At 52.0% G+C, this 13,002-nt stretch overlaps 1 protein-coding gene across 1 annotated transcript; it reads right to left on the bottom strand.

The window, feature by feature from the left end:
* Positions 1-1,483: 1,483 nt before the first annotated feature.
* Positions 1,484-4,675, bottom strand: POU3F3 (POU class 3 homeobox 3). The gene has a single exon (XM_053384241.1). The coding sequence runs from the start codon at positions 2,953-2,955 to the stop codon at positions 1,591-1,593; it is 1,365 nt and encodes a 454-aa protein (XP_053240216.1). The 5' UTR covers positions 2,956-4,675; the 3' UTR covers positions 1,484-1,590.
* Positions 4,676-13,002: the final 8,327 nt, after the last annotated feature.

Genomic DNA, 13,002 nt, shown 5'->3' with positions numbered 1-13,002 from the left:
TTTTTCTTTTTGTTTGTTTGTTGAAAAGTCTGTTTATTAAAACCTACCAAAAACACTGCGAGGAAATGGCAGTGTTATATAATCACTTCCACAGCACCCGCTCAATCAAGTTGGCAACGGATTTAGGAGAGAGTTCAGATAAGTGCAGCTGCAGATGCCCAGTTCCTTTTAAATCCCTTTATCTGAATTAGTCCAGAAATAAAAAATATTAATAAAAAAAATATTAGCAGTGAACTTTTTAAAATTAATCTTCCAGGATGATTGGCAGCCATCAGGAACAGCCCTGAATTATTCCCTTTATGTCGCTGTTTCCCTTAATTCATGCAAAATCCTTCTACGGAGCTCCAAGTTTTAAGGACCAACAACCTCGCTTTGCTTCTCTTCCCCCCCCTCCGGGTAGGAGCCCCTCCCTCCAACCTCTTTCTTTTCAGGGTCATCCTTCTATTTGCGGGCGGTTCTTTCTTTCTTTATTCCCCTTCCTCCCATCTTTCTCTCTCTCGCTCTCTTTCTCTAGATTATAATATATAAATTTGTTTTTTCTTCTTCTATCCAGTCTGCTTGGCTTTTCATTTAGTGCTGCGTGCGTTATCCCCCCCCTTCTCCTTTCCCTAAACCTAGAAAAAAAAAGCTACCGGTTTTTCTCTTTTGTTATTGATTTCAAAATAATGCTTCTCCTTCGAAAGTAGACTCCTTACCTGAACCAAATTAACGTAGTTTGGGTTAACAAACAAACAAACGACCACCCCCCTCCCAATAGCTCTGGAACTCAAAGAACATATCCTAGCGTTGTTTTTTCTCCTGCTTGGGGCCTACCCTCTCTTGACATTTTCATTTTACGTATTTTATTTAAAAAGTGTGTGTGTGGCGGGGGGTGAAATAGAGAGAAAAGTTTCGGTGAACCTCGCAGGAAAGTCCTTTTAAAGGGGCTCGTGGTGGGTGCGGGGGGGGGTGAGGCTCGGGGAAGAAGGAGCAGAAAGAGAGAGAGAGGGGGGGGGAGAGGGAGAGGGAGAGAGAGATGGGAGCGCAGAAGAAGCTGGGTGCTGTACGATCGCTGCCACCACGATAACAACAGGGCATAATTTAGATCTGGTGTTGTGGAGTCGCTACACAAAGGAACAACATCCGGGTTTGTGGGGGGGGGTTGTGTGTTTGTTTGTTTGTGTGTTTGTGTGTGTGCGCGCGCGTTTGGGTCTCCACATCGCTCCCTTTCTCGCCGTAGCAAGGAAGGATCTCCCGCTATCTCTCTGCAATGAAGAAGGCTAAGTGTTCCAGATATGTGTGTTTAAAATAAAGCAAGCCAGGGAGCCTGGGTATGGGCTGTAGGTGTCCTTGTGTGCGTCTTCGCCTTCCTTCTCCCCCTCCCCTCCCCCACCCCTTCTCCCCCCCCCCCACTTCTTTGCTCACCTCTCCCTCTGCCTGCCTGCCTGCCTGCCCTTCTGTCTTCTCCCTAAGAATCCCTTTCTCACTTTTTTTTATTTAAAATTTGTGGCGTTGCTGTCGTTGATGGTGATGATGGCGACTGTCTTTTTCTGTTTTTGTTTTGTTTTGTTGTCCATTCCCCCTCCACCTCCCCACCACACACCACCCCCCTCACTGCACGCTCGCCTGGAGTCCGTGGTGGGGCGGCGGCGTATCGGAGTTCACGTTGCCGACCTGCGAGTAGACGTCGTCGGGCGTCTGCTGCTGGATCCCCGGGGGGGTCATGCGCTTCTCTTTCTGCCTGCGGTTGCAAAACCAAACCCTGACCACCTCCTTCTCCAGCTGCAGGCTGTCCGCTAGGTTCGTAATCTCCTGCGCCGAGGGCTTGGGGCATTTCAAGAAGTGGCTCTCCAAGGCCCCCTTGACACTCACCTCGATGGAGGTCCGCTTCTTCCTCTTGCGGCCCTGAGCCGCGATCTTGTCGATGCTGGTGGGGCTGCCCGTCGACGAGTCGGCTTCCTCCAGCCACTTGTTCAACAAAGGTTTCAGCTTGCACATGTTCTTGAAGCTCAGCTGCAGAGCCTCGAAGCGGCAGATGGTGGTCTGCGAGAAGACGTTGCCGTACAGGGTGCCCAGCGCCAAGCCCACGTCGGCCTGCGTGAAGCCCAGCTTGATCCGACGCTGCTTGAACTGCTTGGCGAACTGCTCCAGGTCGTCCGAGGTCGGCGTGTCCTCGTCCGAGTGCGGGTCGTGGCTGTTCAGGCCGCCTCCCCCGCCTCCGCCTCCCCCGCCGCCGCCTCCCCCGTGGTGCTGGTGCGGGTGCGGGTGGTGATGGTGGTGGTGGTGATGGCCGGGGTGCTCTCCCAGCTCGGGCGTGTCTCCCCGCACCAAGCCCGGGTGCACCAGGCTCTGGCTGCCCGGCGGAGGGCTCAGCATGCCGTTGACCGTGAAGCCGCCGGGCTGCGAGTACAGCAGAGGCTGCTGCTGCTGCTGGCTGGCCATGGAGGGCAGGTGCGCGCCGGCGCCGGCGCCCCAGTGGCCCTGGTGCGGCGGGCCCAGGTGCGGCGGCCGGTGGTGCAGCGCCGCGCCCGAGTGCAGGTCGTCCCGCCCGCCGCCTCCGCCGCCGCCTCCCTTCACGTCGGGCTGCTGCTGCTGTTGCTGTTGCTGCTGCTGCTGCTGTTGCTGCTGCTGCGGGCTCCCCGTCATGCCGACCGGGCTGCTGGCCCAGGGAGAGCCGGCTTCCACGGCGGCGGCGGCGGCAGCTGCGGCGGCGGCGGCGGCGTGGGGCAGCGCGGTGACCCACTGGTGCGCGTGGCTCAGCATATGGCCGCCGTTGCTGGCCGCCATGGCGCCCTGCATGAAGTCGCTCTGGACCATCTTGACGGACGAAGGGTCGCCGCGGTAGCCGCCGCCCGACACCGACGTGACGGCCACGCTGCCCGGCTGCATGCCGCCGCCGCCGTCCGAGTGCACGATGGAGCCCGCCGACAGGATGCTGTTGGTGGCCAGGTAAGGGTTAGACGCCGCCGTAGCCATCGCCGACGCTTTCCTGTCGACCCCTCCACTGCGCTCGCCACAAGCCGCCGCCGCCGCCGCTGCTGCCGCCGCCGCAGCCCAGTAGCGCGCCACCAGAATCCCGCCCGGCTCGGCTGTTTCCTCAGCTCTCCTCAGCCTGCCCGGCCCGCCGGCCGGCCGGCCCCGAGGCGGGCTCCTTGCGCGCGGGTGCGCGCGCCGCCGCCGCCGCCGCTCCTCCTGGGCTCGCGGCTCCTCTGAGGGGAAACACTCGCCACACGCAGACAGACACACACGCGCGGCCGCTTCTCCTCCTTCGCCGGCCCCTTATTGCGATTCACCTGTTCGGGGTTGCCTCAGCGGCGAGAAAGACATTACTGAATCCCTCTCCCTAGATATTGGTAGAAAGAGGGAGGAAAGGAGAAAAAAAAAAGAGCGGGAACCGCCGAGGGGAGGGAGGGAGCGAGGTCGGCAACAACAACTCCCCTTTTGGCTTCCTTCCTTCACTCCCTCAGGAGCATATTTTCTCCCCTCACAGTTTCTGGGTTGTTGTTGTTGCTGCTGCCGCTGCAGTTTTCTTTCCCCTCACAGAGAAAGTTTCTCTTCTCCCCCTTCTCCCCCTCCTGTAAGGCTTTGTATGGGGTGAATGAGTGCGTGTGGGCTCCTTTCTTTCGCCCCTCACGCACGTCCCCTCGCACACACTGTCTCTCGGTCTCTCTCTTTCGCGGCGCTTCTGTTTCTTTCTTTCTTCCTCTGGCTTTCGTCCCTCCCCCCCCTCTCTCTCTCTCTCGCGCGCGCAAGTTTTGTTTATGTCCTAAGAAAACTTCTGGCGATGCTGGCGAAGGCGGCGGCGGACGAGGCGACGGAGCTGCGGGCGACGCATCGCCTCAGAGTTGACGCCCGGCCGATGCGCCCGGGTCCCTTGGAAACAAGAGTCCTGCTCGGGCCACCTTCTTGCGGGAATCTGGAGAAGACATGTCGCTTCCTTTCCCCTTCTCTTCCCCCCCGCTTTTCCTCTTTGGGGAAGGGATGGCTTGGTGGGTGTGGGTTGTTGCCCCAGTCGTCGTCGTCCTCCTCCTCCTCCTCACATGATAAAAGAAAGCAAGTTCGACAATATCTCTTTGGTCACCCTTCCCTCTCTCTTCTCTCGCCAAGAAAAGTTTAAAATCGCAGAGTTCTCTGTAATTCGAAAGGGATGACGAGGGTGACGAAGATCCAGCGGTCGTCTCCGGGAGGAGGAGGAAGCGCCTGGGCGCAGGGGAGCCGCGTGAGGGTGGGCGCGCAGAGATGGTATCCTTGAGCCGCGAACTCCGCGGGGGAAGTTGGCTGCCAGGCTCGTGAAGCGTGCTCTTCTGCTGGTGCTGGAGTACAAGCCGCTCTGCTCTGCTCTGCTCTTCCCTCGCTGCTGCTGCCGCCGCCGCCTCCTCCTCTTTCTCCCCCCCCTTCCTCCTCCTCCTCCCCCCTTCCTCCTCCTCCTCTCCTTCTCTTTCTCTCCCTCTGACAGCTCTCTCTCTGTCCCTCCCTCACAGAGCGGGGACTGTCGAATGTTTACCCTCCGCCGAGAGCGCGCGCACCACCACACTTTCCCAAATACAAGGAAGTCGAGCGCGAGGGCCCCCGCTGATTGGCTACCCGCTGAGTGATTGGCAGACCCGCGATGACTGGCTCAGGACGCGAGGCCCCCCTTCCGGCCGTTCCGATTGGTTGCTTTTTAATTTAGGCAAAGTGTCGTGGAGGCTTGGAAAACTGCCCTGCCCCCCTTCTCTTCTCTCCATCACCACCCCTCCTTTGGTCTCTCTCTCTCTCTCTCTCTCTCTCTCTCTCTCTCTCTCTCTCTCTCTCTCTCTCCTTCCTACTCACAACATCTTAACTCTTAGAGCCCAGTGAATAAATCTGAGTTCTCCCGGCACTGAGCTGAGAAGAGGGAGGCGGGAGAAAGGAGGGGGGGAGGAATGAGAGAAAGAGGGGGAAGGGAAGAAAGGAGTGTGTGTGTGTGTGTGTTGGGGGGGGGCGGAAGAGAGGAAAACCCACTATCTAACACTGTACTTATTTTACTTGCATGCATATGATTCCTCTTATGGGCGCGCTTAAGCCGTATTATCTGCAACCAGCCGTGGCACACAGGGGCTGCCTGCATTCACAAAGCCCCCAATCTGAAGAAAGGAAGAAAGAAACAACAAACCCGGAGCGCTCTCCCTGGTATTTTCCAAAGTTTTCCCTCCCTCCCCTTTCTCCCCTGTTTCATGTGCCTGTTTCTGCATCTGCTCTCCCCCCCCCCCCCCGATTCCCAGAGGCACAAAGGTGCAATCGCCAGCAGCCCTCCTTAAGCCATGGCAGTTCCCACTGAAAAGCCTGCGCCGGACAGAGAGGCTCAGGCGGCCGGCTCTCCTCCTCCTCGTTGCAGGCAACCGGCCCCACACTTCTTTGTTTTACAGCCTCGGTTATTCCGCATCTTATGGGAAGTACAATGCCCCTCATCTCTCTCTCTCCATCCCCCAACTGAGGGAGTATGGATGCACGCAGCGCTCCGAGGCCTCTCCAAGCAAAAGGATGCCTTACCTTTCAAGAATACCCAGAAAGCTTCTTTTAACCATTTGTCTATTTTAAATTACGTTAATCCCACGGTGCTTTTTCAAAAAATAAAATTTTTTGGGGGTGGTTCATTTCAAACAACGCAATGCCTCTCCAAATGCCTCTATTCCCTATCACTATATTAATGCAACCATGGTATGTGTGTGTGTGTGTATAAAATAACACCGACGCCGGTAGCATTTTGTAGGATATAGACTTGACTCTATGAAACATTTTATTATTGCTAGTCCAGCCGAAAGAGTTAAGGTGGGCGGAAGAGAGAGCGAGAAAGGGAGGGAGGGAGGGAGAGAGAGAGAGAGAGAGAGAGAGAGAGGGAGAGAGAGAGAGAGAGAAAGAACGATGCGACCAAGCGGAAACGCTGCACAGAGGCAACCTCAGTGAACCAAGGAAAAAAGAGAAAGTGGCAACCCAAACAAGGGCAAATTGAACACTCCTCGGGGAATTCCAGTGAAATAACACCATTCGGACATTCAAGGAACGCATCTTGGCTAATGACGGTTGCGTGTTTGTGCGCTGTTGTGCTTACACACACACACACACACACACACACACACACAGCCTGTGGCCAGGCACTCAGAGCGTGGGTCCCCTTCCACATTTGTGAGTGTATAAGCTGTGCGCGCGTGGGTCTCTCTCTCTCTCTCTCTCCCCCCCCACCCCCGTGAAAATATGCACCGGCGTGTTTACATTAAGATGTGCAACACAACGCCCCCCGCCCCTCCCTCCTGTTCATAATTTCACCACAGAAGAACCCAGCTTAGGTGAATTTCAGTGTACGGCACGAACTGCATACATATCCCCGCTAGCGAGGAAGGTATGCAGAGCTGGCGTGATGGGCAGATTAGCTGGAGGCTGCTAGCATTTATTTAGGACTCGGTCCAGCTCCTGCTTGTACAGTAAAAGATACCATCTTAGGTAGGTTTAGAAAAACCATTAAGGTGAAGTATACAGACCTGAAGAGCTCTGGTAACTGAAAGCCTAAACATCCAGAATTCTTCTCCTTTGTGTTCCTCTGAGTCTCCCAGACTTTTCCGCCTTTTAGATATACACATACAGATGAAGGGATCTAACACAGATTTCATTGAATAAATCGGAGATCTCCAGGTGCAGTCGGTTTGAATAGTCCGTGCCAGAACCCCATGTTTTCTTTTCCAGCCGATTTTGCTTGGATCAGGCTCAAAAAACCGAGTGAGTCTCGTGGTTTTGTTTACACTGAATGGGGAGGATAGGAATGGTGCCATGGGGCCGTCTTTCATTAATATACAGTGAGGATTTTGTCTAAATTACTGCTATGAATTTCACAGTACACGCTTTCAAAAGCCGTCTCAGGTGGCCCGATGAAACGTGATAGCGCCTCTGCAGACCCACTTCAATAATAGTAATAATAACAATAACAACAACGACAATAATAATAATAAAGTTTGGGGGGGAAATCCCCCCAAAATATTGTTTACCCATTAAACAAACTATCTTCTTGGTTGAGTTTAGAGGGGATTTTTTTTGGGGGGGTGTTATTTATTTATTTAAAATTCAAAGTTAATCTTCTTCATCCCTCAACAATTCATTCCCCACCCCCACTCCCCTTTCCTTGCAGAGTGTGATTGCTTTGTCTGAGGGGGGGTGGGTGGAAATCCAAAGTATAACAAGGGGAGAACAGTTAGTGCTGATTTTCATTTGCATAAATTTTCATATATTTTGGTGAAAATAATAGACTAGTGGAGAGCTGGGCTTAGTGGAATCAGTGCGAAGGAGAATCTTACCCGGGATCTTTTCGCTGCAGTTGAGAACACGAATTTTCTCCTCGTCTACTAATCTCATAGCCAAAAAACACCCCAAACACTTAAAATACAAATCCTCCAAGTCTCGGGGCTCCTTTCGGTAAGTTTGCGTTTCTCTTTTCCTCCCTCTTTTTCACTTGTTTTATCTCTCTCTCCGTTCCTTTTCCATAAATGTCTTCTGAAAGCGCGCCTGGGTGCGCTTGTGTTTGGTGCAAGACTGGGAACCTCTGAAAACTCCCTGGATGGAACAAAACTCCCTCCTCGCCTCAGTTTGTTTTTGTTTCAAAGACAGATACTCTCCTCTCAGACACCTTAGTGGAACATTAACCTGGAGTCATTCTAGCGAACTGAAGCCACCCCTCGCCGGTAGCTACTGCTGTACTTTTTTTTGGGGGGGTGTCACTGGTGTGTAACTCTTCTGGGGGGAAAGAGATTGGAAGATGACTTGGAGCGTGGTTGTTGTTGTTTGTGATGTTGTTGTTGTCCCCTCTCTCTCCTTCTGCGCCCAAGGGGTCCAGGCAAGGCAGAGAGAGACCCCCTTACAGGCACCTGCTGTGACCCAGAGGAAAATAAAACTGGGGTTGGAGGAAGAGGAGGAGGAGGAGAAGGCCAGCGGCCGGTGATGCGCCGAGAGGGTTAATGTTGTAACTAGGGAACAGGCGGTTAAGCACAACATCTACAGCTCTGTAGTGAAAGTCCATCAGAAAGAGTATAATCAATCAAAACTAACCAGGACATCCCTTCATTTTATTCTCTAAGGAGGCTGGGGCCGGAGTATTAGAAGGAAGCAGGATTCACATTGTCTCTTTGCCCCTTATACAGGCGACACCCCCCCCCCGCCCGGCCTCCCTGGAAAAAACAACAACACCCCACAACCCAGGCCCTTTTTAGCCTTTCTTCCCTAGGCTGGATTCCATCTAACTACCTAGAAAAACTCTTTTTCTTGTGCCACATATTTTATTTTTAAACAGTGCTGTTTTTGTTGTTGGTGTTGGAGATGGCTGGCTTTGGGTGTCCTAGAGAACTTCACTCGGTTTTCTATAAATGCAGTTCGGGGCCGCCTTTCCCCATTTTTTGTTTCTTTTCTTTTCTACGGGAATTCATGTATTGCCCTCTTCTTAAATCTTGTTTCTTTCCCCCCCAAGCCTTGTTATCTCCAGATAGCCCCTTTCGCAACGCAAGCCCTGACTCGGATTTTTCTGATTCTTATTACTACTGTTATTGCTATTATTATTAATAAAAATAGCGCAACTGCCGCTAGCAAATGGGCGGGAGGGCTCTGGTCGAAGTGGGGAGGTGTCGGTTTCAGATGGGGGTGGAGAAGCGCCGCTCATTTCCCCCTTCTTGTTGACGCGCTCAGCTTCCCTTTTGACTGGGGTTAACTCTGTGTGCTCCATTGGAACAGATGCCGCGTAAAGCTGCTCGCTCAAGATCATTTGTTTCCTTGATGGGGGAACATTTCTGAGCGGAACATATTGGTTGCCATAGAGAAAGAAATAAAGGAAGAACACTAGTCACATTAAGCTATATGTTTGTGCACTGGGCTTTAGATAAAAGGGCCTCGGTCCAGCCAAGGAGAAGAGAAGCCAAAAAGCGGAGCTTTCCCTCCCCCCTCCCCCCTCCTCCCCCCAGCTTCAACTAAAACTAACTTTATTTTGTTTTGGACTTTTACAGTCGTAACATATACGCTAATTTTATTGGTTGTCGTTAATTTTATAAGATACGGTTTGCTGAACAAAATAGAACTTTCGAAGTGCTCGAACATAAAGAGAGACAGGGCCGGTGCCGGTCGGCAGGGGGCGCACTGACGCGGCTCTCCAGCGGGGGAAAGTCGAAGACACTTTAGCTGAGCGGCAGTTGAGGTCTAGCAAAAAGTTGTTAGAAGCAGCGGAAAGCGTAGGTTCCGCGTACCCCAGCTTCTGATATATGTGTATATATATATTTCTACGTCCGTGTCTGTGCGTAATCTCAAGCACCAAGGGCGTTCGTCTTCCTGCCCTCTTCCTCTGACCGCAAGAGGGGGAAAGGAGGCTGGGAAAAAAAGAGTAATATGCAGGGTTTTTGTTGTTATTATTTTTTAAAAAATAAAATAAAATAACCCAAACCTAGAATTTATATAGAGCTGTCATAACCCCCAGCAACGGGAAACCCAGGAACCCAGCAGTAATGGGAAACTTGTGGGAAACTTCTCAGAGAGTCATCAGTCACTGGCTATAAGGTGGTGATTTGGAGCGTGCTGCTAACCGAGATCTCAGTTTCACCTAAATAAAAGGAACCAGTTTAACATTAAGAGGTAAAAGAATGAAGAGGAAGCGGGCATGTTTGGTGGAAAGAGGTGTGCTGCAGGGTTCTACCAGACCGAGGAAGTTTAAGGCCCCCTGGAGAGCAGAAAAAGGCATCGAAGGGGCTTTTTTCAACACATTGTAACGTTTGTTTGCTATTCTGTACCTGGAGAAGTATTCTCCCAAATGAATCAGGCGCCCAGAGTTTTCCTAGGCTACTCCCTTGTCCCTGAGGATAGAGAGGAAAGCAGCACTGCTAAGAGGAGCAGTAGATGCAAAACCCACAGAAGGGTCTCTCAGGCTGCCCGGATCCAGAGCACACGGTTTGCACCATCTCATTGGGGTTCAGATACTCCCCCATAAAAACTCGGAGCTTGGAAGGTCAACGTGCTGTCCGGTTCCTGGTTCCTTCTGCCCGTTCCCCTCCCACTTCCAGTGGCTTGAGCGAGGGCAGGTGGTTGGAGAAAGCGGCTCTTGGCCAAGGGCTGCTGAGACCCTCGCCGTCTCTCGGTGACTTTTGTTCCTGTTAACTTTCTTAACAGGCTGTCTTTCGACACCTGCAACACTTGGTAGGGCCGCCGCGAACTCTCTCTCTAAATCTTGGCCTCGGCTAAGGCTAAGATCCTGCACGCGTTCCCCTGGGCGGGAGCCCCATTAGACTCAGTGGGACTCACTTCCTGCTACAGGAGTGCGCTGCAAATCTGCCACCCGGTTCCTTAAGAGAACAGAAACGGGAACCGCTGTGCGGATATATGAAAGGGTGTTTCAGAAGTACTGTTTGCATACCACTCTCTTTCTAAGGCGGGAGGGAAAGGAAAGAACGTTGCTCTGCTTTCCTTAATGGGGAGAGTCTGAGATAGTTCCCCACCAGCCCTTTCCCCGGCTGAAGGTGACCAAGTCGAATTTCAAAATTCTTGGATAGGCTTGTTAGTTGCGCTTCGGGTCGCTTACACAAGTTTCCACACTGACGGATCTGGCAAGGGAAGCGACAACAATACCCCAGACTATTGTGGTGTGTTTCCTGAACGCAATTTTCTTCACAAACGCCAGCATCATTTATCGCTGTTAATTATGCAGCTGATGAGTGCCTGAACACGCGATTTTGGATCGGAGCAGCAGTTTTTAATATCTGGTATCTGGAAAACATTGGCCTTTCCTCCCCACCCCGCCCATCCCCCTCCTTCCATCCTGTCCCAGCTTAGTTCTTGATCTGTCTTTTCTCCTTCCTTTCCCCCGCCTTCGAGTGAAACTTCCTCATGTATATGTGGCGGGGAGGAACCCATAACCCTTCAGCCTTATTCCTGGCCGCCTACATCAAAAGAGGGTAAAAGCAAACAGAACCTCCTGGATGCAAAAAATGAAAAATAGAAAAAAAAACCCCACAGCAACAAGTCCATTTGGCAGTAGTTACTTATGCATGTGCCGCACACATACACACACAAAGAGAGGGAGAGAGAGCCTATAAAAAAATCAAGAAAATACCAATGCTACAAATGATGTATTTATTATTTTACCCGGTTGTAAAACTCATTTACAACATAAATAGAGGAGGAGCGTCGTCAAATTGTTAGCAGGTATTTGCCGTCTTGAGGATTCATCCACTTAAGCTGCAATCGTAATCCCACCTACTCGGGAGTCAGCCCCATTGAAATTCAACAGGACTTACTTCTGTGCAGACACGTGAGGACTGCAGCCTTAAATGCAAGGACCACAAGGTGTACAGTAGCCTCGGAGAGCCAAGTTCCTTCTTAGTGTTCAAATGCCTATATTTTTTATTTATTTAAAAAGTATCTTCTTTCGGAGTGAATGATGGTGACGGTCAAGTTCGCCTGTCTCCAGTTAGGCTTCCCCAAAAGACTGGGCCTTTTGGATGCTGTTCCCCCCAACTTTACAGTTCATAGTTCTCCGTAGCCGGGCTGGTCGATGATGGTTTAGTACTAGGAGGAGGATGAGAGTTGCTAATCTGGGGGCAGTAAGGAGGTGGGGGTGGGGGGTGAGGGAGTTGGGGCAAGGGTGTGTGTGTGTGCGCGCGCGAGAGAGAAAAAAATACATCCCTGTTACGTTGAAAGAGTGTCAGGCACCATAAGAAAACAACAGTGGGACAGGCCTGCTCTTTTTATCCATACATCTCATTGTGAGAGCCCCAGGCTGAGCTTTGTTTATTGTTTGGCGTCCAACAAAAGCCTTTCGGGTCGTGTAATAAATTAGAAGTAGGAAGGCAGGAGCTGAGCAGGCCACGAATGTGGCTCGAGGAGAAGAAAAGGCACCTTTTTGGGGATGCTCGCTCCTTGCCATTACGCAATGCGATTGTCCTTGGGAGGCAAAGGCGGGTGGGGGTGGGGTGGGGAAGAAGAGGCGAGCAAGGGGGTGGGGGTGGGGGGTTGATGAAGCCGCCACCTCAAACGTGCCGGGCGGAATGGAAAAGTTAGCCGGAGAATAGATGGAACAATATCTCCCACTCTTGGCTTTTGAAACGGGCTGAATGCGGGCGGGCGCGTCGCCTGGCCCGAGATGGAAACGAACCTTTCGGCGCTTCCAAAGAAATGAAATAATGAAAATAAAAATCCATAGGGCGAGGGAGCTCCCCACACCCCACTCCCACGAAGGGAGGTGGTTGTGGGGCGTTTCTAATCGCCCAGGTAGGAACGTGATACAAAGGAGGCTGAAAGTATCAGTCTCTTTAAAACGGGCCGGGCTGGGCGGGGGGGGGGGGAAGGGAGAGCAGCGAATTTGCAACCCTGTATTCTTAGAGGCTGGAGATCATTGTGAGCTGCGGAGCTGCCACCTCAATAGGCTTCCCCCACTTTTTTTTTTAAGGAAAAAGCAACATTAATATGCATTACATAGTGGGGTGAGTTGCAGATTTTTTTTGTTTTGTTTCAAGGCGCAGAACGATGGCAGTTTGGGGCTTATGAAATGCTGTATTTTTGTTGTTGTTGTGTGTGGCACATTGGAAAAGAGGCACCGATGAAGTTAGGCAGCCCCGCTTATTATTATTAGATTTTCTTTTTCTTTTCTTTTTAATTTGACATTTGAACTTGCCTATTGTCTGAGGATCTCGGTTCAGACTGCAGTAGGTCAAGCTAAAGGCTGCTCTTTTTGGAATTTCACAGGAACGCGCTCAGGCCGCCTGCTCGCCTTCCGGGAAGGCGAGAGGAGCCTTAGCCTTTGCTGCTGGGGTGGGGGGGGAGATGGGGGTGGCGGGGGGCCTCTGGCCAGCGCCGCCGCCACCCCAGTCGAAAGCAGGACAAGGCTGCGATTCTCAGCCTGACCTCTCCCCTCCAAATGCATATATATCTACATACAGTTCGAGAAGGGGTAGGAAATGGGTAATATAAACGCTGCTAGGGAAAAAACTAGCCACCATATTTGGTGAACTCCAAGAAGACCTATGGAACAACAACAAAAAGTTAGGATCA

This window comes from Podarcis raffonei, chromosome 4, assembly GCF_027172205.1.
Source record: "Podarcis raffonei isolate rPodRaf1 chromosome 4, rPodRaf1.pri, whole genome shotgun sequence".
Lineage (NCBI taxonomy): Eukaryota > Metazoa > Chordata > Lepidosauria > Squamata > Lacertidae > Podarcis > Podarcis raffonei.
Note: the sequence above shows the minus strand (reverse complement) of the source record. Positions and strands in the feature narration are given on the sequence as shown.

Bases quoted from the DNA above. Each gene is read 5' to 3' on its own strand.
- POU3F3 (XM_053384241.1), bottom strand. From the start codon at position 2,955: ATGGCTACGGCGGCGTCTAACCCTTACCTGGCCACCAACAGCATCCTG.